The sequence below is a fragment of the Rhea pennata genome, chromosome 4 (assembly GCF_028389875.1).
Source record: "Rhea pennata isolate bPtePen1 chromosome 4, bPtePen1.pri, whole genome shotgun sequence".
In the NCBI taxonomy this organism is placed as follows: domain Eukaryota; kingdom Metazoa; phylum Chordata; class Aves; order Rheiformes; family Rheidae; genus Rhea; species Rhea pennata.
Window position 1 is genome coordinate 75,063,551 of NC_084666.1, and position 19,776 is coordinate 75,083,326.

A 19,776-nucleotide genomic window follows, 5' to 3' on the forward strand; every position below is an offset into this window, starting at 1 on the left:
CACGGCCAAATGAACAACTTGGTACTGTGGATTGTAAAGTATTAGGAACTGATATGACTGATATCTCAGAATTACATTTTGAGAGAATATGAAACTAGTAGTGATTTATCGCTTTCTCTGTCTTGTTCTTGTTTGCAGAGGACATATATCTTCACCTTCCTTCTCAGTTCACGTCTCTTCATGCATCCTTACGAGCTGATGGCCAAAGTTTGCCATTTGTGCATTGAGCAGCAGAGACTAAGCGAACCTGGCCTGGACAAGGTAAGATTTTTCACTCTAAGGGACTCCTCCTCTTCCATTCGAATGTCTCTACTCTGCCCATAGCAAAATGTTTCTACTCAAGAGAGGCCTCAGCAACATTAAACAGGCTGAAAACCTGACATGAGCAACTGGAATTTGACCCTGCAGTTGTTGACATCTGTGGGAAATTTCCACAATGCTCGGCCTGTTCTCCTGCATGATGACTGTTGCTGCTGCTACATTCAGTTTGTTTTACCAAAGTCCTGTTGGAGGGATATGAGGGCCAGAAACAAAAGTGTTTTCTATTAACAACATATCCTACTTTGGCCCTGCAGTGGTTGCTTTCGTTTTAGGGTATACAAATGTCTTGATGCGTAAGGCCAAATGTTGGAAAGTGTGAGTTAAGTGCATGAATGTGAATTACACTGACTTATCTCTCTGTCGGAGCTAGAGTCTTGCCTCAATATTTGCAGAGTGGCTCAGATTGCTGGCAGCTTTGTAAGGAAGTGCGTCGTCTTCCTTGTTTGTGTAATACAGAGAATAAAAGCGAGAAAGATATGGACATTTAGATACACTCTCCACTCCAGTAGAAAATAACATGAATTAAATTAAGATAGGTGACTAATTCTACTGATTTTTCACTGTATGGTATATTGAGAATATATTGGCAGAACTGGAGCTTATCACTTTTATAGCTGGTAGTTAGCCACAGATAATGGAAACACAAGGATGTCTTGCATTGCAATGCTCCGGACAATGAAGGGCAAAACACAGGCATAATTCTAAGATTGTCAAATTATCTAGTGCCTGATTTCTAGCCCCGTTAAGCCAATGACAGTCCTTTCATTGGCTTCAGTGGATAATGACTGTGGCCTGTAATCCAGTGCAGAATTAAATTAAGAAGAGGAAATTTAACTGACCTCCATACCCATACGCTCCACAGTATCCTACAGGAGGGAATTGCAGAAATATATATGAAAATGTACGCTGTATTGCTGTTCCATGTGACGTTTCTCCTTACTATTTTTCAAATAGAACTGGATACAAAAAATTGCACCCAAAATCCTACAACTATTGACTGAATGGACAGAGACATTTCCTTATGATTTCCGAGATGAAAGAATGATGAGGAATTTAAAGGAGTTGGCACAACGAATAGCCAGTGGTGATGAGGTCAGTTGTCTGCATATGATGTTGTTAGATAAAAAGCCATTACTTTAATGCTTTGATATCGTAGGCTTGTTGTTAATACCATGGTACGGCTCTGGGTGGTTAAGCTAACTTACTAAGAAGATGCTTATAGCAAAAAGTTCTGACTGGTACCTAGGCTTAGGAAAAAAGCATACAGAATAAACAGATCCTTTTGAAAGCACTGGATTTACCTCATCATAGAATGGTGAGGTTGGAAGGGACCTCTGGAGATCATCTAGTCCAACCTTTAGCGTAGCCCATATGGAGACTGAACCCGCGACCTTGACATTAGCAGCACCATGCTCTAACCGAGCTAAACCTGCCCCCAACCCATAAAATAATTGCATATTTTGCAGGCAAATACTACCTTGTAGATACTTAGGTTTTTCATTTTAGTGATTTTTTTGTTTAGAAGACACTAGATATGTCCCTGGAAACCATTGCATATCTGAGAAATTCCTGTCTATGTTAGTAACTGCTTTGATTTGTGTGAGCAAGGTTTGTTAGAATCAGGCCTCTGATCTGTATAGACTGTGGAAGAGTCATAGCAGGTTTGGGAAAAAAATTCTAAAAGAAAACTGGCACAGGAAGAATTTTCTTGAGCTTGAAGCACTCATCATGTGCTCAGAGGATGTCTGTTGTGTTGTTTCCTCTGAAGGGAGCACATAAAGAATCACTTAATCTTATTAAGTCCTAGTTCTCAGATAGACATAATGTTTCTTCGAGGTCTTAAGAAATATTCTGATGTTTAACTGTTGCCTACCTTGTAAGTACTGAGATAGAATTCGACCAAAAACTGAGGCTTATATTCATGTGGTGAACAAGCAATTAGAAGATTTCAGCAAGTAGATCATGTGTAGCTAGCGTGCTAAGATTACAAAAGATAACAGAGTGGAACTTGGAAGAACTATAAACGCAAAGAGCAATTGCTAAATGGCATAATGTTAGCTAGTGTTCCTGAGGGGTTGGTGTTCCTTGTGTAAGCTTTTGAATAATGATGTAGATGAGGCAGCAAACAGCATGTTAACAAGCTTTGGTAGTTAAGCTTAGCTGGGAGGAGATGAGAATGCTGTCAGGGGCCTGAAAAGACCTTAAGAGACTATAAACAGGGGTGGAAGAGAACAAACCTGAATTGAATTTGGAAGCTAAAATACACTTCTATATCCTGAAAGGAGGGAGGAACAAAAGAAGAGGGGAGAAGGAAGTGAACTATGGCATGGGATATAAAACCAAAATGATACCAAATCTAAAACTTAGAATTGCTGACGAAGAACTACAGGGAGCTCCCTTCACCGTGGGTGCTGCTTCACAGATGAAAGGTTTGTCTTCACCGTCAGGGTGCCAGGAGGCAGCTTTCCTTTGCACTGCTCCCACAGCGCTACTTTGTTTCTGGGCACTCTTTTAATAGGAAGATAAGGAACTAAAGTTCAATTTTTATGGAGGAATAATAAGATTGAGGACTTGCATCCACTGGAAAATATAGCCACTGGACCAAAAAAAAAAAAAAAAAAGAGAGAGAAAGAAAAAAAGAAAAAGGAAATTGTTAGGATAAGGAAAGTTGGGTTGATGCAAGCAAAAGCAGGGTGAAATGATTACTAAGAAAGATTGTCTACAATGAAGTTTCTGGCAATACAGCAAATCTAAACAGTGAATCTGTCATCTATTGAGAGGAAAGAAGAAGGTGCACAAACTACTAGACAATAAGCTGTAGGGAGCCATCTCACTCTGGCAGGGAATTATAGATCTTTAGCTCCCATGCTAGACCTCCAATTGACTTTGAGTTTTACTTTAGGAAAACAAAGGGAAAGCAAGTGCTGCAGTAAAATTACTTGTATTACTGGCTGGTGAACTGCTGGAACAGCAAATGGCAACTTCCTTGACCTTGTTTTTCTGCAAGTTGCTTGAATTTATTTGTGTGAGTCATTGCCTTGAAGGATACAAAAGCACAGACTTCCGTATTCTTACTCGCTATGACGGTCTTATTCCCAGCTTCTTATTGCACTTTCAGAATGATTGTGCTCCACTGCTGTTAGGAGCTGTCAGTAAGAGTCTGGTAAAGACCATTCATCAACTTAGCAGATCACCCCACCAACATGTAGCCTTTGGGATGGTGAGCCTTGATTTCCCACCCCCCCTTTTTTTTTCTTCCCTCTGTCTCTCAATTTCATTCAATTCCTTCTACTTCTTCCCTCCTGTTTCCCTAGAGATCATGCTCATGAGGTATTCTTAGATTGTTCTGGTCCCTTTTATCAATTCACTGACATATGTTTCAATATATATTTCTCAATCTTTTCATGTTGTCCATTGCCTCCCATTATCTGATTAGCTCCCTGTAAATATTTGCCACTCTCTTCATCTGTGAAACAGATGATCAGCGTATGCAGTCACACTAAAGCCACATTCTGGCTTTAGTCGTGATGTCTTTTTCATATGCATCCTAAAAATTGCATTGATCTCTCTTTTTTTGGGCTGCCATGTCATGTCAGGATTGACTGTGGAAACTCATTTAAAATATGCTATTCAGTATCTGGAAGGTAGTAATGACTTCCAGTCACTGTCCATAGAGGACAGACACAGAGAAGACTGTCAGCTGAAGAGTGTCCGGTTACTTTCTCCCATGCTGTCCAGTCCTTAGAGGCTTTTTCTACAAGACTGCCTTGGTGTGGTACAGAGGGGCATATTTAAAATGCCTGTTAAATTCACAAAAGAGGGATTAGTAGATTTTACGAAGATCTAGGAATGATACATAGATCTTGTTTTTACAACTCGCGTTGCTGCACAAATACAGGAGCTAATAGACAAGCAGGTCAGAAGGCATTCTAATAAACTGAAAAACAAACTTGTGTAAATATCAGGAAAGAGGTGTAATTTTCCAGAGTTGAAGTAAGTGGATTTTTAGAACAGGATGCTACAGTCCAACAGTCCAAGATGCCTTTGTTTCTGTGTAATCATGCTATTTATATAAAGTAAGGGGATGCATGTATGATGTGAATGTCAGTGTTAATACAGAATCAGAAATGAGACTGGCTGATGAGTAACGGGGAAAGGGTTAGCCTAATATACAGGAAGGCCATCTGTTTAGACTAACTGATGGCCGTGTTATAATCAAATTAATACCTAGTTGATAAAGGACATAGTCTACGAGTTTATTGGTGTGTTATTAAATATATGTATGACATCATGGAAGTGCATGAGATAATGCAAGTAATGGTCCGCCAATAAGTACCTCAGAATGGGGACAAAGCACAGTAAATGCTTATCCTCACACAGAATGCTTTGGTAGCAGTGCCTATTTGCTCAAGAAGTGACTGAGTCTCAAGGGACTAAAACTTCATCAGAGGGTTGATGTTTTAGTGGACTCAGGTACATCTGTGAGGTGTAACAGGAAACTCGCATTTCCTTCTGACTTTGTATTCAGAGGTCTTGCCTCATCAGTGGATAGAGTGTTGTTTGTTATGTTGAACTGTTCTATATATCAAAGAGGGGTTAATTTCCCTGATTCCCCCATTTTGGTTTAGGAACATCTGTCCCAACTTTCCTTTTCTCTGGGATTTTGCAGCTACAGGAGCAACCTGACCAGTGTTAGGTGTTTCAGCTTGGTATCTGCATTTCTTTTCTCCTGCCCTCCTTTTTTTTTTTTTTTTTCTTTTTCCCAGTTCTCGGTTGACATGAGCCACAAGTTCAGGCAAGGGCTCTTTGCTTTGAAGATTAATCCATTGATTATTATGCAGTTTTCGTGATTAGCCAGAACTCACCCAAGTATGTAAGATGCTTTGTCGACCTCAGCTGAATACAAGCCAGGCAAAAAAATGCTTCATAAAGTTCTATTATATCAAATTTCAAATAATTTAGAAGGGAATGTGTCAGTGAAGATGGTTTTGCTTGTATCACCTTATACCTGTTTATGAACATGCAGCACTTTAAGTAATATTTCTGTGTCTTCCTGAAGAAAATATGGATCCTTATCTTTGAAAGCCTGGGATCCTCTCTCAGGGACTTCCCTCCTGCTTCCCCTGAAAAATTTTGCTGTCTATGTTTGCCTGTAAAATCAAAATTCTTCTAAGCAGAAAGCAGTTATTTACTAAGTAACAAGCCAAATTCAGCCTTGATTGAACACCGCTGACTTGAAGAATGAATTTGATCCAAATGAGTGCTGTTGGATTTGAGTAAATTTGGAAATGCATGTAAACAGCCGCTGTGGAGTGAATAACATATTCGTTAGAAAACAGGAAACATGCATCCCTTGGACTGATAACCCTGTGCTGGATACTGATAGGTTTTGGATGGTCAGTTTTTCAACCATTCAGGTTTTTCATTAATGGCTTCAGGATGGTAGCTGCAATTTGAAAAGTAACCTTCCTGGAGTCTGTTAAGTAGACAGAGATCTGCTTGCTTAAGAGTAAAGTGCTGCTCTTACTGAATTGTCATTCCTGTTAATTTAAATGGCCACATGGAAAGGCTTTGTGGGGTGAAAGAGAAATAGCTTTATTCACTTCTCCCTTATCTCAGATTTACTGTAAAATTTAATTCAACAGACATAAGTAAAACTAGTCTTGACCACCTTGAGAGAAGTAGGTCCTATTTTCATCACTAAATGACCATGTATTATTCTTTCTTGCTGTTTCTAGCAGTAGGAGACAGTATTTTCGTCTTTGGTATTTTATTAGGTGGTCAGTACTTCATTTCATACAGTAGATCTTAAGCATTTACTTGTAACTTGGGCTAATCAGGACACTATCAAACCCCCGAAGCAATCAGTATTTAAGTGCTCATTTGAATTCGTTTTGCTTTCATTAAATGTCAGCATTGAAAACTCATATGGTAGAATTTATCTTATCCTCGTATATTACAAAATGTTTAACTCACATAGTAGAGTGCTGACAACAAATACCTATCAGCATCAGTCTATTTCAGTGTCCTTCAGACTTTAATACTATTCCCTCATGTTCTCGGAATGTCTTCTGATTGCTTCATGTCGTGACAGATGTATCGGAAGAATGTACAGCAACTCCTTCAGAACCTGATTCGTAAGCTTGCCACTGTTAGCCAGTATGAGGAGGTACTTGCAAAAATCAGTGCGACATCTACAGATCGACTCACAGTCCTGAAGACCAAGCCCCAGTCCATACAGAGGGACATAATCACAGTCTGCAATGATCCCTACACATTAGCTCAGCAGCTAACGCACGTAGAGCTTGTAAGTTTTTATTTTTCAAGTATGGTTTCTTCTTTTCTCTCTTCTTGAAATGCAGACTAACATAGAACGTGACTTGACTGCTTGTGTGCTTTATTCAGGAGAGACTCAATTATATTGGACCAGAAGAATTTGTCCAGGCATTTGTACAAAAGGATCCTTTGGATAATGACAAGGTAATCAGAGTGGAGCTGGAGCAGCTCTGAAATATAGCATTTAGCATCCTAGAGCTAAGGTGACCTGTGAGTAGGAAATTCCAACAATAAATGAAGCCACTAGAAACGAGCTTGAAATTAAAATGCTCTAATATTCCTTTTAAAAATTTGGGGATTTTTTTGTGATGTTCCTTCTTACTGAAAGTCAACTCCAGGAGCTCCAAAGCTTAGCATGCATTCTGACCTTGCAGTGGCCTCAAACTGACTTAGTTTAAGTCATCTGTTATTTTTCCTGATTTAGAAATACATGATAACCTACTCCTGGGAATGGTTTCTCCTGGCCATCTATGTGGCCTGTAGCTTCAAAAAATGAGTTAAACTTTGGCTTTTGCATCACTTGTTTTTAACATGTATTCTTCCTTTTAGTAAACTGAATTCTTTGCAGAAAACTGGCAAGTGGGGCAATTTGCAGGTAGAGCACCTGTTACAAAAACTGGGCAGTGAACTCCAAATCTACATGAGATGAAGGGCAAAGACAGTTTTTAACTAACTATGTTGGAGCTATTATCTCTTTGAGTGTTGTGTTTCAGATGCCAGTATCAGACAGTTAACACTGGAATTACTATCCTCCCTAAAACTGGCAAACAGAATAGAATGACTCACGTTTATAATTTGTGGCTCAGTCAGACGGGCTCTCAGAATGGTTTTATAGGTAGACACTACTGAAACTTCTGCCTGCCCTTTTTCAGACAACCCTGAGATTCATTCCAAGGCACTAAAAATAGGGCAGGAAAAGGAGCTGCTAATCAAAACTGTTGATCTGATCTACAGAAGTTAAGATGCAGTATCTTAATTTGGTATAAACAACTGAATTTAATGTGTCAAGGGAGTGGACTGGCCTTGGTTGTACTTTTGCACCTGCAGAAGGTATAATGTTGTCACTAGTACCTGGGCAGGACAGGCGTCAGGACTAAAACAGTGCTCATATTCAAAGAAGCACTTAAGCAGGTACTTAGCTTTCATTATTTGTAGAAGTCTTTCCCTGTTCCTCGAAGCATCTAAGCAGGACTTGCAGCAGGTGCTGGATTACTGAGCTGGCACCTCAGGAAGAAGTGATGCATGAGCATATACTGTCACTATTGCTTTCCTTCTCACCTTTTTGTTACTTCGGGTAGTTGACTTAACCGAGGTTAATGGGTAAGTATTAATGGTTAACAGTGTCTGGGGATGGCAAGGTAGAACGTCAAGGATCTCTCTCAGAGAGAAAATGAAGATTAAATTGATAACTGCAATTTTTCCTCTGCTTGCAGAGCTGCTACGGAGATCGAAAGAAGACCCGTAATCTGGAAGCCTATGTAGAATGGTTTAACAGGCTTAGTTACTTGGTTGCAACAGAAATCTGTATGGTGAGCAAGGACTTTTTTCTGCTGAAACATTTTCTTTTGTCTAGTTGTCAAAACTGTGGAACCGCTTTAGCTTTGTTGTTCCCTTCAGTCTGCTGTTTGACTTTTTGTTCTCTCATCTCTGCACTCTTTCATTAGTGGATGTAACGGGCACAGGGCTGAAGAGGAAATATGTTCCCTATTTTTGGTATCATATTCATGCCTTGGCCCTGTTCATGTGAAGCAGTGGTGACGGTATGCTGCATAGTCCTCTCTGGCACAGGGATATATTTGGCCCTTCCTAATCTCCCTTTGTCTATCGTGAATGGTGGCATCTTTCCCGTCTTCTGTGTTGACTGCTTTCTGTTCTTCCTTTCCTCATACCCTTCTTCGCAGAGCATCTTTACCTCTCGTTCTTGCTCTCTGCTTGCCTCAAGTCTAGCTTGTCTTTTCTGTCCTAAGGGCTTTTGAACACAATTGTGTAGTTTAGTCTATTTGTAAATCTCAGTGTAAGGATGTGATGATGCATGTGGAAAAAAATTCTAACATCTGTGTTTTTTCCTTTGGGGCTCTGTCAGAGCTCTGTTTTTTTTCCTCCTGAAAGTAACATTACAATGGCATCTCTTGCAGCCTGTGAAGAAGAAGCATAGAGCAAGAGTGATAGAATATTTCATTGACGTGGCTCGAGAATGTTTTAACATTGGGAACTTTAACTCCTTAATGGCTATTATTTGTAAGTATATGGCCTGAGAAATTATGTCCCTGATTGAATCTGAGTAAAGGAAGTGCAGTGCTTTATGCAGAAGTCTTTTTACTGCTTAGCACACTCAGCAATGTGAAGTTGGGAGAAGAAATGGTGGAGAGTTGGTAAACCTTGTAGTATTACATATGTAAGAAAAAATTTCTGTTGCAGTTTAAGTTACAGTAAAAAGTGACTTTTTATTGTAACTGTTCAGAAATCTACATCTCCACTTTTTAAAATAAACTTTAATCCTAAATTGGAATAGAAACTTTCTTGTAACAGAGGATTGACGCATTACATTATTTCTACTGCACTATAAATGTCATAGTGGTTTAAAAATTCCACGCCATTTTTTTTATATCTAATGTGAAAATGCTGGGATTATCTTTTCACTGAAATGGGAAGGTTTCATGAGTGTATTTAATTTTCAGTGAAATTTCTAATGAATCATTTTGACCTTTTTACATATAGTTCACATTTATCCAAACCACACAAAAACCATGTCACAGTAAATTTTTAGAGCTTTCATTCTGTAAGAAATGTTGATTTTTGATTTCCAAAATTTCTTTTTGAAAGTGGAATTTCAAGCAACTGAAAAGTCTGACTTCAGAGTAGCTCTGTTGAAAATACGCATTATTTTTAGTAACTCCTTTGGTTTAGAAATGCTCACCAGCCTTAGTTATTGTAAAGATTTTTGAATCTTCAAACAATTTCTCTCTCTTAAATCAAGCTGGCATGAACATGAGCCCTGTCTCTCGGTTAAAGAAAACTTGGGCAAAAGTGAAGACAGCCAAATTTGATATTCTTGAGGTAAGTTTGGACAATATGTGGACACATGATTGTCAGTAGTGTGTCATTTTTGGTTCTAAAGTACAAGTTTGGCTTCACTAAGACATGTTTTGTTTAGTATGTATGTGTTCCTAATGGAAATTCCAGAAGATGTAATAAGAATCTTTCAGCTGACTTATGCTTATTTGATTTGGAAGAAGAAAATTGTACTAGTTGTTATTTTTAATGGAAGAACAATTTAAAAAAAGTTGAAAGTAGCCTGTTGAGAGAGATGATATGAATCGACCTAATGCAATTTTGCTTTTGAAAGTTCCATTAAGCTAGAAGGCAGCTGCTTTGTTCAGAGAAATTTATCTTGAATTAATTGATAGCCAGTTACTTTCAGGTATTTCTTATCCTTGTCAAAGACTGTGTAGGTGCAGCAGTATATGAATTTGTGATTTACCTTACAGATTCCTGTTAATTATACTTTTAATTATCCTGTTCTAAATGGCAATCAGTTAATTCAGGCTATTTATGACTAATATAGACAGGATCTAATATGTTTTCTATGACCCAAGCATGGAATGTTTATTAATGTCATAAGGAGCTTTGATTTTTTTTTTTTCGTTAAGACAAGAGATTAAAACTGGAGAGCTGCAGTCACCTTGCACTTTCTGCCCCTATGCTTGGATGGGAAAAAGCCTTCTTTATGTCGGGGCTGGCTGCAAAGCTCAGGGAGCAGGTCTCTTGATTATAGCCCTGTATCATTTGAACTTACTATGCAGGTTGAATTTTGCTAGTTAAGGACTTGCTTCATGAGCCATACAGTCATCCTAGCCATGGAGGTGCAGTAGTCTGTGTTGGAGCACTGAGGGGGATAGCTGGGGGCACTAGGAGCTTTAGCTGTCTAATTTTAGTCTGCCATTGCAGCTGAAGCAGCTCTGAGAAATTTGAATGCACGGTAGGAGCAGAATACTATTGCTAAGATCCATTGTACGTCTAAGTTCAGGTTTTGGCTTTCAAATTTAAGCCGAGATAACTATTTTGAGGGGAGAGAAAGAAGAAAGTCTATTAAGCCTGCCTGTACTTTCCTGCCTAGACTTGTATTGGATCCTTGGTTGTGCTGAGTGAACTTTTTTTTTTTTTTTTTAAGTAAAGATTCTTTTCTGATCAAAAGAACAGATGAGGTGAAGTGATCCCATTACCCTCCGAAAGGCTGTATTTATGGCATAGTTCAACACATGTATTGTTTTTTAAAATTATTCCTCAAGTGAAAAGTGCTGTGGGTGGGTGGTGATTCTGGCTCTCTGAAATACATTGTTTATATTTTTCTTACCTGCAGCATCAGATGGACCCTTCTAGTAATTTTTATAATTACCGAACTGCTCTGCGTGGAGCTGCACAAAGGTCCTTGACAGCTCATAGCAACAGAGAGAAGGTATGTTTGCAAATGACGTGGCACATGAGCAGAAATGAAGTGCACTTGTTAAGTTGCATGATAAACTTTTTGTCTCAAATTTCTGGTTCTCAGGACCTTTAAATAATAATAATCATAATAATAATAAACCTCAAAATGGAATCCCTCTTTACTCAGAACGTGTAACTATAACCGGCAAACTAGCAAGAAAATAAATAGAACTAGGTGGTTCAGAGAAAAGGGTCCTTCATGTTAGGCTGCCAGTTAAAATCTTATCCATTTTGGTACTGACCAAAAGCTGCAAATATTAAGTAATTGCTTTGATTTCAATATGATACATTGCCTTGGTTCAGTTCCTCCCTGACAGAGAACTCTTATCACCCAAACCATCACCAAAAGCATTTGACCTCTTTGTCAGTAATATAGATGGAAAAGCCAAGGATTGAAAAGAGGTCTCTAGAGTAATTTATCATCCTTATAATTGCTACTTGTAAGTGGGAGCTGAGGAGTGCTGGCAGGACAGTATAACAAATTAGTTTATGCTGTTGTGTAACTCGGTATTATGTTCAGAGGAGTTCAACTGTCGTCGCACATTCACACTACTTTTATGTGTATTCACTGCATAAAGCCTCCGAGTGACCTCCTTCCCTTCAGTACCTCCTCCATTCACAGAATTAACTTGGAAGATGAGGAAGAAGAGGGTACCTGGGAGAGTACATTCTAGTGCTTTTAAACCCAAAGGAGGGGAGATCAGCTGACCTAACTGTAGGTAATGAAAGTTAGTTCAAAAGTGGCTAATTTTGGGAAACAGTGTAGCTCTTCAGTGGCTGAAAGTTGTTTGCAAGTATTTCTGGCTCTGTGTGTTTATTTTATGGATGATGTTATCTGCATGTGGAATTTGCAAAGGAGGGACAGATTCTTGTTAATATAGGCAAGATAAGGAGGAAAAATATTGGTAAGCATCCTAGAGCATATACGAAATATGGGAAAAATGGCTTCAAAGGGAGACAATGGGCATCTCTCACTTTAAAGTGCTATTTTAACAGTTTGAGGGGAAAAGCTTCAAAATCCACTCAGAAGATAAATTCTAAAACTTGAATAAAGCCCAAGTTGCTAATCTTAAGTTTTCAACTGGCAGAAACTTTTGCTTTTTAAACTTCCTTTTCCTCCCTCTTTTAGAAGGATTGATTTTTATGAGATTTTCTGTGGCAAAAAGACTGAAAAAAAGTCAGCAAATCACTAGACACTGACCATTTGGCATGAAAGGGTCTAAAGAAAGGAGCAGAATGTAATTCTTACCTGGTCTTGGGTCAAGGGTGTGCTAGTCAGAAAGCTTAATCTTTCCTTAGTGCCAGTCATCATTTGCATCACACGTGCTACCATGCTCACTCTGAAATGCATCATTCCATGAACAGCCGCATCAAGAGCAACAGGATTGCTAAAATTGCTTCTGATGCTGCATGTGTAGCTCGCATGATGCGAAAGAGGAGACCTTCTGGAGGTACCACTGTCCTCCCCAGTTTCTTATGCCCTACAGTAGTGCTAGTGTGAAGCAGTTGGCCAGAACAGCTGGCCTGAACAAAGCTGGAACCAACAGGAGTCTTGAATAGCCAGGACTAAGTTTACTAGTGGCAGAACAAGACCTGTGCATTTTCATTTTAGACTAATGCCAGTCATGAAAGAACACGGGAAAGTATCGTTCCTTATTTACTAATATCTACAGGATTAAACTACAGGAAGAAGAGAAATGCTTTCTTACTGGGAGGGGATTACTCTGTAAAGGTTCCTCCAGTTCCAGTATTTGATTCAGCCTTTGGCAAACCACAGGCTTTTATAGAGTGTCTAAATTGGCATTTATGCTTGTTATCTGAACGTGAGATACAGAATATAAACCCCAACCTAGACAGAGCTTTCCAGTTCTGTAGAGTTCCCTTCCTGTACAGTCTTTGCCAGATGAGCTTTAAATATTTCTTCCTGGAAAATGTTTATGATTGGAAAAAGTGAGATGAATCAATCTTCATGTAATACAGTGTGTTAAGACTCCCCTTGCTAATTTCAAGAGTAGCTGTGAATTACACATCAGCAGAGGTTTTATTTTTATTTACCTCTTCAAAAGAAACTGGCTTTTGAGAAGTAATTTGGATTCAGTTACACATTAATGCAGAATCCTAGTTTTAGTTCTTGTGGAGAGGAGCCAAATAGCTTGCTAGCTTCCATCCATTTAGAAGCAGCTGCTCACCGACTTCGTGTAATATTTGTACTTTATGCTATGTTTAAGAAACCTAATTCTGATGCTTGTAGAATAACTTAAACTACCAGACATGATGAGGCTAATCTATTTGCATTCTGCTTGTGTATGCTGGTGCTCTACACTGAAAATAAAGTACTGGATTTTTCTGAGTCCTAAGGATCTATTTGCAGAAGTAAAAAATGCTTAATTACTTTTCAGAAAAAAAGTGAGCTTTAAAACTCCAAAGGACTTCTGTATATTGAAATGGTGCATCAAAGTCTTCCAGGGAAATAGTGATGCACTGATTGTATTTTTTTTTTTTTAATACTCAGTTGGAAGAAAGATGTGTAACTACAAAAATTTTTGTAGAATGGAAATTAAAAAAACAATCGCTTTAAGAACGTTGGAATGTTTCAACATTCTCCAAAGATAAATACTTCAATTTGATCAGTTGGCAAGAAATGCTTTGTTTTGAGTCAGCTAATGCCAAGGTTCAATTTCTTGCATGAGCTCAGGGAATTGTAGTTCAAAAGCCATTTACTGTAGTGGGCTGCTAGCCCTGAATTTTCCACGCTTGAACGTACATCTCTGCTCATCTACTAGACAAATCTCTGTCAAGAAGGAGATACGCACTCTTGGAGGTACCCTGCAGAAATCTGGGGCACGAGTGGAGGTTAATAAAGACTTTCAGAGAGACGATATAGCATCACTTCTTGCTGGATGAAAACTCTCTATCTCAGTTGAATTGATCCCACTTTTTCCTGATTAATTTTTGTATGAATAACCATTCCAACGAATGTTTTCTGTGATGGTCTATTTACTCAACCCTTACTGAAATTACTTTAGTCAGGAGATGTTGTGCTTATCTGATTCCATACCTCCTCTTTTTTTAAGGAGGTTGATCTCTTGCTTATTTGCAGTTTTCCTTTGCCTGCTATAATAACAGTGTGGTATGTGTCTGTACCCTCATATTCCAGTTCTGGTCTGCTGCATGCAGCCAGTGCTACCTGAACTTGGGAACCTGTAGTGCTGCTACTCTAAGAAGCAGACCAGAGTGTGAGGCTATGTTAGCTCTGAAGGCACATGCAGCTCAGGCAAGGGCGAAAACAAATGCAGTTTGAACTTACAGGTTCCAGGAGGAGTCCAGCAGATGACAGCACACCATCAGCTCTTGCCTTTAGGCTTTATCTTTGGTCATAATTTCCATACTCCCCACAGCCTCTTAGCTCAGCCATCAGCAGCTACAGAGATGTAATAAGGCACAAGCAAGAAGTAGGCACCTTCAAGTTTTGCACTCTGGAATCTGCAAGGAAGCACGAGAAAAAGTCAAAACTTGAAGCATGAGAGAAAAGTCAAAATATGTCAGGAATGTGACATAGAAATGAAATGAATTAGGCAAATTGCTGTTGTAAACACAGCTCATACCTATAACTGACAAGCAGTGGTGTGATAACAGACATTGTAACTGTGACCCTGAAAGAGAGATGTACCAAGAAGAGTTAATGGAAGCAGTTTAAGACAAAATTGGTAATGAAGCTGTAAGGGCTAGCTTACCATGTGAGGAAGGACATTTTATACAGAGGAACGTTATTTATTATAAAGTGTAGTGAATGCAAAATTTTTATTCAGTGAAAGAAAGGAGAGAGAAATTCAGATCTTAGTCCTTTGCAGTGTTTTGCATAGCTTTTGTACCATAGGACTTAATTGTATTTTTCTCTGTAGAGCATTATTCTCAATTTGGTACCATATCAAAATATAATCTTGCTCTTTCCTCAGATTGTGATACCTTTCTTCAGCCTCTTGATCAAAGATATTTACTTCCTCAATGAGGGCTGTGCCAATCGTCTTCCAAATGGTCATGTCAATTTTGAAGTAAGTAGACCACTGTGGCATTGACCGTGAGGTACTATACCCATCATCAGATCCTTGAAGAGAAGACTGAAGGGAGTTACTTCTCGCAGGAGCCCCCACCCCCTCCATTTTTTGAATGTTCTGGTAAATAGGTTGTTTGCAACATAGCCTTTCTTTTGTTTCCTATTCTACTCTGACAGAAATTTTGGGAGCTGGCAAAACAAGTGAGTGAATTTATGACGTGGAAGCAAGTGGAGTGTCCATTTGAAAGGGATCGCAAGATCCTGCAGTACTTGCTTACTGTCCCAGTCTTCAGTGATGATGGTAAGGAGCTCTGAACTTCTTGTAGGTCAGGTATCACTTGTTATTTCTCAGTCTCTATCCGTGTTAAGTTATTGCTTCCTTGCTTACCAGTAAAGACTATTGTGAGACATCTGTGGCTGAGAAATTACAAAATACTTCCTCCCTTACAAATAAGGACGAGAATAAATCCTTCTGTCAGTGTGCATGCAGTCTGTGAAAAGTGTCTTTGTCCTTTTTTTTCTGAAATTGATTGAAAAAAATTTATGGGAATGCAGTTACCATAAATACCATTTGAGGTGTATTTATATGGACTTCCAGGATGCTTTATGTTAAAGGGTGTTGCTTGAAAGAGGAAACTGGGACTTAGCTGTTTGTTTACAAAGCACCAGAACCGTGGCCCTGGGCTCCTTTTTTTTTTTTTCTTTTGAGAGGGTTTCTTCCACTCTCATGCTTTTTATTTTTTCATTAGCTATTCCCCTGTCCTCCCCCCCCCCCCGCCCGAGCCCCTTAGGGAAATCTTTGTTCTCGTGCACTTTTTGTTAATATTGTCTGGATGTAATTGTAAGGAATGCTATACTTCTGAATGCGATTCTGGAGCCCTAACCTGAAGGATGGATAATATAGGCCAGCTTCATTTAATGTCAGTCTATTTTACAGGGAGAGCAAATTTTAAAATGCTGGTAGGCCTAAACATACTGTATTTGTTTCCGATTGCAGCACTTTACTTGGCTTCCTATGAGAGTGAAAGTCCTGAGAATCACATTGAAAAGGACAGATGGAAGACTCTGAGGTTTGTGTCAAAGGTTATTCGCATCAATAAATAAAGAGAATGGGATATAGAGCTAGCATCAGACAGTTAAAACCAAATGGTGTGCTACATGCTTCAACAGATGGGGCACAGCATCAGTGTAAACTTCCCCTCTGCTACTAGACTTGTGGAAAAATAAGCGGTCGGTTTTTTCTTTATCTTAAACCCTCTCAGCCCTCCTCTCCCTCAGGGGGTAGGAGACTAATTTCTTGTGTCGTTCAGTATCAGAAAAACACTTTCTATACTTCAAAGAAATCTCTGTTTCCTCACAACTATTACAGAGCAGTCTAATTTTCACGCAGACATTTCCTAAGCTGCTGCACCCTTTTCTGCATGTATCTTTTCAGGCAAGGATGGGTTTTGCACAAAAATCATTCTCGGGCAAATCTATTCATGAAACCAGGTTACAAAATTCAGAGTTCCAGCTGAGGAAAAACAGATTTAAGCAAATCCCATTCTTGTCTCTTTTTCCACTGCTGGCTGAACACAGCCTAGTCACCTCTTTCATTTTACTAATTATGAAAAATACATGAATCAGCAGGGCAGCGTTTTAGCTGCTGCTTTGCCAATTAACTTAAAAAAAAACGTGAATTTATGGCAGCAGAGAAAAATAATCAGGCATATAAAAAGAGAGAAGGAGGTATATAGGTATATGGATAGTCTGTATTTTCGCCTCTAAAACACACTTTCACTGTATTCTTCAAAACACTGATAACCCAGGGATGCCACACATGACCAATAGCCGGTTGTTCTCAGTACTGTTTCAGCAGCTGTTAACCCCTGAAGGCACCTGTGGATGTAATACCCTGAACAGAGTAACTGTTCTGATCCATTCTGCAATATCATGGATAGACAATTAAACACACTATAACCTTAACGATTTTTTTGAGCTTTGCTTTCTATTTAGGCCATGTTGCCTCTTCCTGAGGTATCAAGGGAGATAAAACAATTCCATCTGACTAGTCCCAGTTCATTTGAGGAGGGGATGGAAAGGGAGAGCTCCTCACATCACTATACAGCCACTCCTCCTAACGCACCGAGGCAAAGTGAACAGAGAAAGACTTCAGGCTTGCAAAACTGTGATAACACTAACCTCAATTTTGCATTATCCTCATCTGAGGCCCTCTGAACCTATCTGAAAACATTTACATCATTCAAACAATTGTCGTTACTTATTTATTTTTCTCTCTTTCAGGTCAACACTTCTGGGCAGAATCTAATATATGAGATGGCTGTCGTTTCTGCCATTGCTGTATTGTGTGGATCATTAAGAGGCATGGCCTGGTTTATTTATTTTTGTGCACCGAGTGGCATTCAGAGTAATGAGAACTGTGCAGTCAGTCAAGATATTGCGTCAGCAAAAATGAAACAAGTCAACAAACAGGACAAACAAGCAGCTTCTCACATCTGACAGATGAGATTAAATCGCAGCCCGCTCAATTTAAGTATTGGTTGAGGACAGCGCTGACAGAATACTTTGAAGAGCTCGGATCTGTGAATCATTTCACACCTGGATGGAATATTTTCCCATTCCTTATGTTGAAATTTGCTGCTGCTAGGACTCTGCAGAGTTGATACTAGGTTGCAGAGGGAAAAAAAATCTCCATTCCTTCTGCTGAAACCCAAGTCCGCATCGAAGAACTTTCATTCCTAATAAGCTGAATATAGCCAGGAACTTTGCCTGAATTAGGATTGCTAAGAAGGGAAAGGACTGGGCACAACAAGCAGGCTGCTGGGAAAAGTTTCTCCCCACCACTGTAATGGTGGCTATTTTTTTTTTCCATTATGTTTTTGAGTTGGCTGCTGGCAGGCAAACTCATTATAAGTTATTTAAAAAATATGTTGTAATAAAAATAAAGTCTGTGATAGAAAACACACCTGCTAAAAATACAGTAGCAATGTAGCTTGGACTATTTTACGTCTTGTAGGGAGTTTTTTTTCTTTCAGTTGTTTACAACTAACCACTACATGCTACAGATGTTCTTATTTTTACTATACTGTTTTGTTACTCTAATTTTCCATACTTGACTTTCTTCTTATGTTAAACAAGCTGACCTTTCTAGAATGTTCTTTGAGAAACTGATGTACAAATTATGTTAAAATATGAAACAAACTATGATTTTATTAAGTCATTTTTGTAAATGCTTTTTTTTTTTTTTTTTTTGAAAGCATAACAATGGAGAGAATACAATCTAGCTTGACTGAAAGTGCAAGATGCCAAAAAGAAAAAAAGATAACTTTTCTCCTCAACTGCAACTGCAAACAAAACAATCTCCCTTTGTGTTTATTTTATGGATTATTGTTATGACTGTGAAGTATTTTACACATCTGATAAATTTGTAGTAGCTCTGAATATTTAAGCACTCTATCCTAGGAAGAACCTGATGGGCGGGGGGGAACATAGCTGTAGATCACCTTGGATGCAAAAGCACATAGCAAAGAAAGGTATTTGCAATTACCCTGACACTGTTATTTTAAAAAGAAAAGAAATAAGAATAAAGATATCTATTACACTGCATCTCTTGAGTTTTCAGGTGGGCTGGTGCTTAAGTTAATGCTCTGTCAATCTCTTTTCAGGCAAGCATTTAATTTTTGAGTTCTGTAAAAACATGTTGAGGTATCCTTAGTCAACAGGGATCCTGTCCTTTACTACTACTACCTGTTTGCTAGTACAAGGTGTTGGAAATCACTGAATTTTATATCCCATGAACCTCAGCTATGAAAGTGCTTGGAGCCCTGATGGTAGAAGAGGATTCCTCCCCTCCTCTCCCATTCAGTGTGTTAAGTGAAGGAGAGAAAAGATGCTAACTCTTTCAGAGGAGGAAATCCATCTTTCAGAGGATTGCTGTTTACAGACTTTAATCTCCAGTCTGCATCAGGGGAGGTCTTTCCAGCCCTCCCCTCTTGATCACTCTCCTTTTAAAGCTTCTAGGCAGGACTTAAAGTCAGTTGATGCAAAATGCTGGAGAACATTGTGTTTTCCTCCTCCGCTCCTTTTGGGAATACTATAGTACAATCGTAAGGTACATAAATGAAAGTAGTGCACAAATGAAAATAGTTTCCATGACAAAACGTTTGCTGTCATTACCCTGATTTTTAACATTTTTATTGCCAGGGGAAACCAGAGAGTGTAACAATGGTTTAGCTACCTGTGGAAGTAACTTTTCTTCTTCCCTCCTGCACTGTAACATAGTTTGACTACTGGCCTGGCTTAGAAATGCATTTGTTATTTATGTAGTTTGAACAAAGCATTTGTAAATAAAAAGAGAAATAGCATTAAGCAGCCTCGATCTAGAGTGTGTGCTCTCTATGTTGTCTTGTGGGAAGTGTTTTTATGCAGGAGGAGGCTGCCTCCTGGGCACAGTAGCCTGGCTGCAGGAGCCTGGGGCTGGTACTTTAAATGAGAATGCAAATTCAAGTCAGAGACTGATCCTTGTTGGTGTTAATGTACCTACTACTTCATAGCACAGCAATCTGAGTCTCACCACACAT

General features: G+C 39.0%; 1 protein-coding gene across 2 annotated transcripts in view; it reads left to right on the forward strand.

The window, feature by feature from the left end:
* RASGEF1B (RasGEF domain family member 1B) overlaps positions 1 to 19,574 on the forward strand; it is a 34,184-nt gene extending 14,610 nt beyond the window's left edge. The window contains exons 4-15 of one of the 2 annotated variants that reach the window (XM_062574342.1): positions 139 to 261; positions 1,276 to 1,413; positions 6,416 to 6,628; positions 6,727 to 6,801; positions 8,091 to 8,186; positions 8,793 to 8,895; positions 9,635 to 9,714; positions 11,018 to 11,113; positions 15,099 to 15,194; positions 15,374 to 15,497; positions 16,194 to 16,266; positions 17,480 to 19,574. In XM_062574342.1, the coding sequence (XP_062430326.1) occupies positions 139 to 261; positions 1,276 to 1,413; positions 6,416 to 6,628; positions 6,727 to 6,801; positions 8,091 to 8,186; positions 8,793 to 8,895; positions 9,635 to 9,714; positions 11,018 to 11,113; positions 15,099 to 15,194; positions 15,374 to 15,497; positions 16,194 to 16,266; positions 17,480 to 17,504 (1,242 nt within the window). In that variant the 3' untranslated portion in view covers positions 17,505 to 19,574. The remainder of the gene's footprint in view (positions 1 to 138; positions 262 to 1,275; positions 1,414 to 6,415; positions 6,629 to 6,726; positions 6,802 to 8,090; positions 8,187 to 8,792; positions 8,896 to 9,634; positions 9,715 to 11,017; positions 11,114 to 15,098; positions 15,195 to 15,373; positions 15,498 to 16,193; positions 16,267 to 17,479) is intronic. The other variant, XM_062574343.1, reaches the window with a different exon arrangement.
* Positions 19,575 to 19,776: the final 202 nt, after the last annotated feature.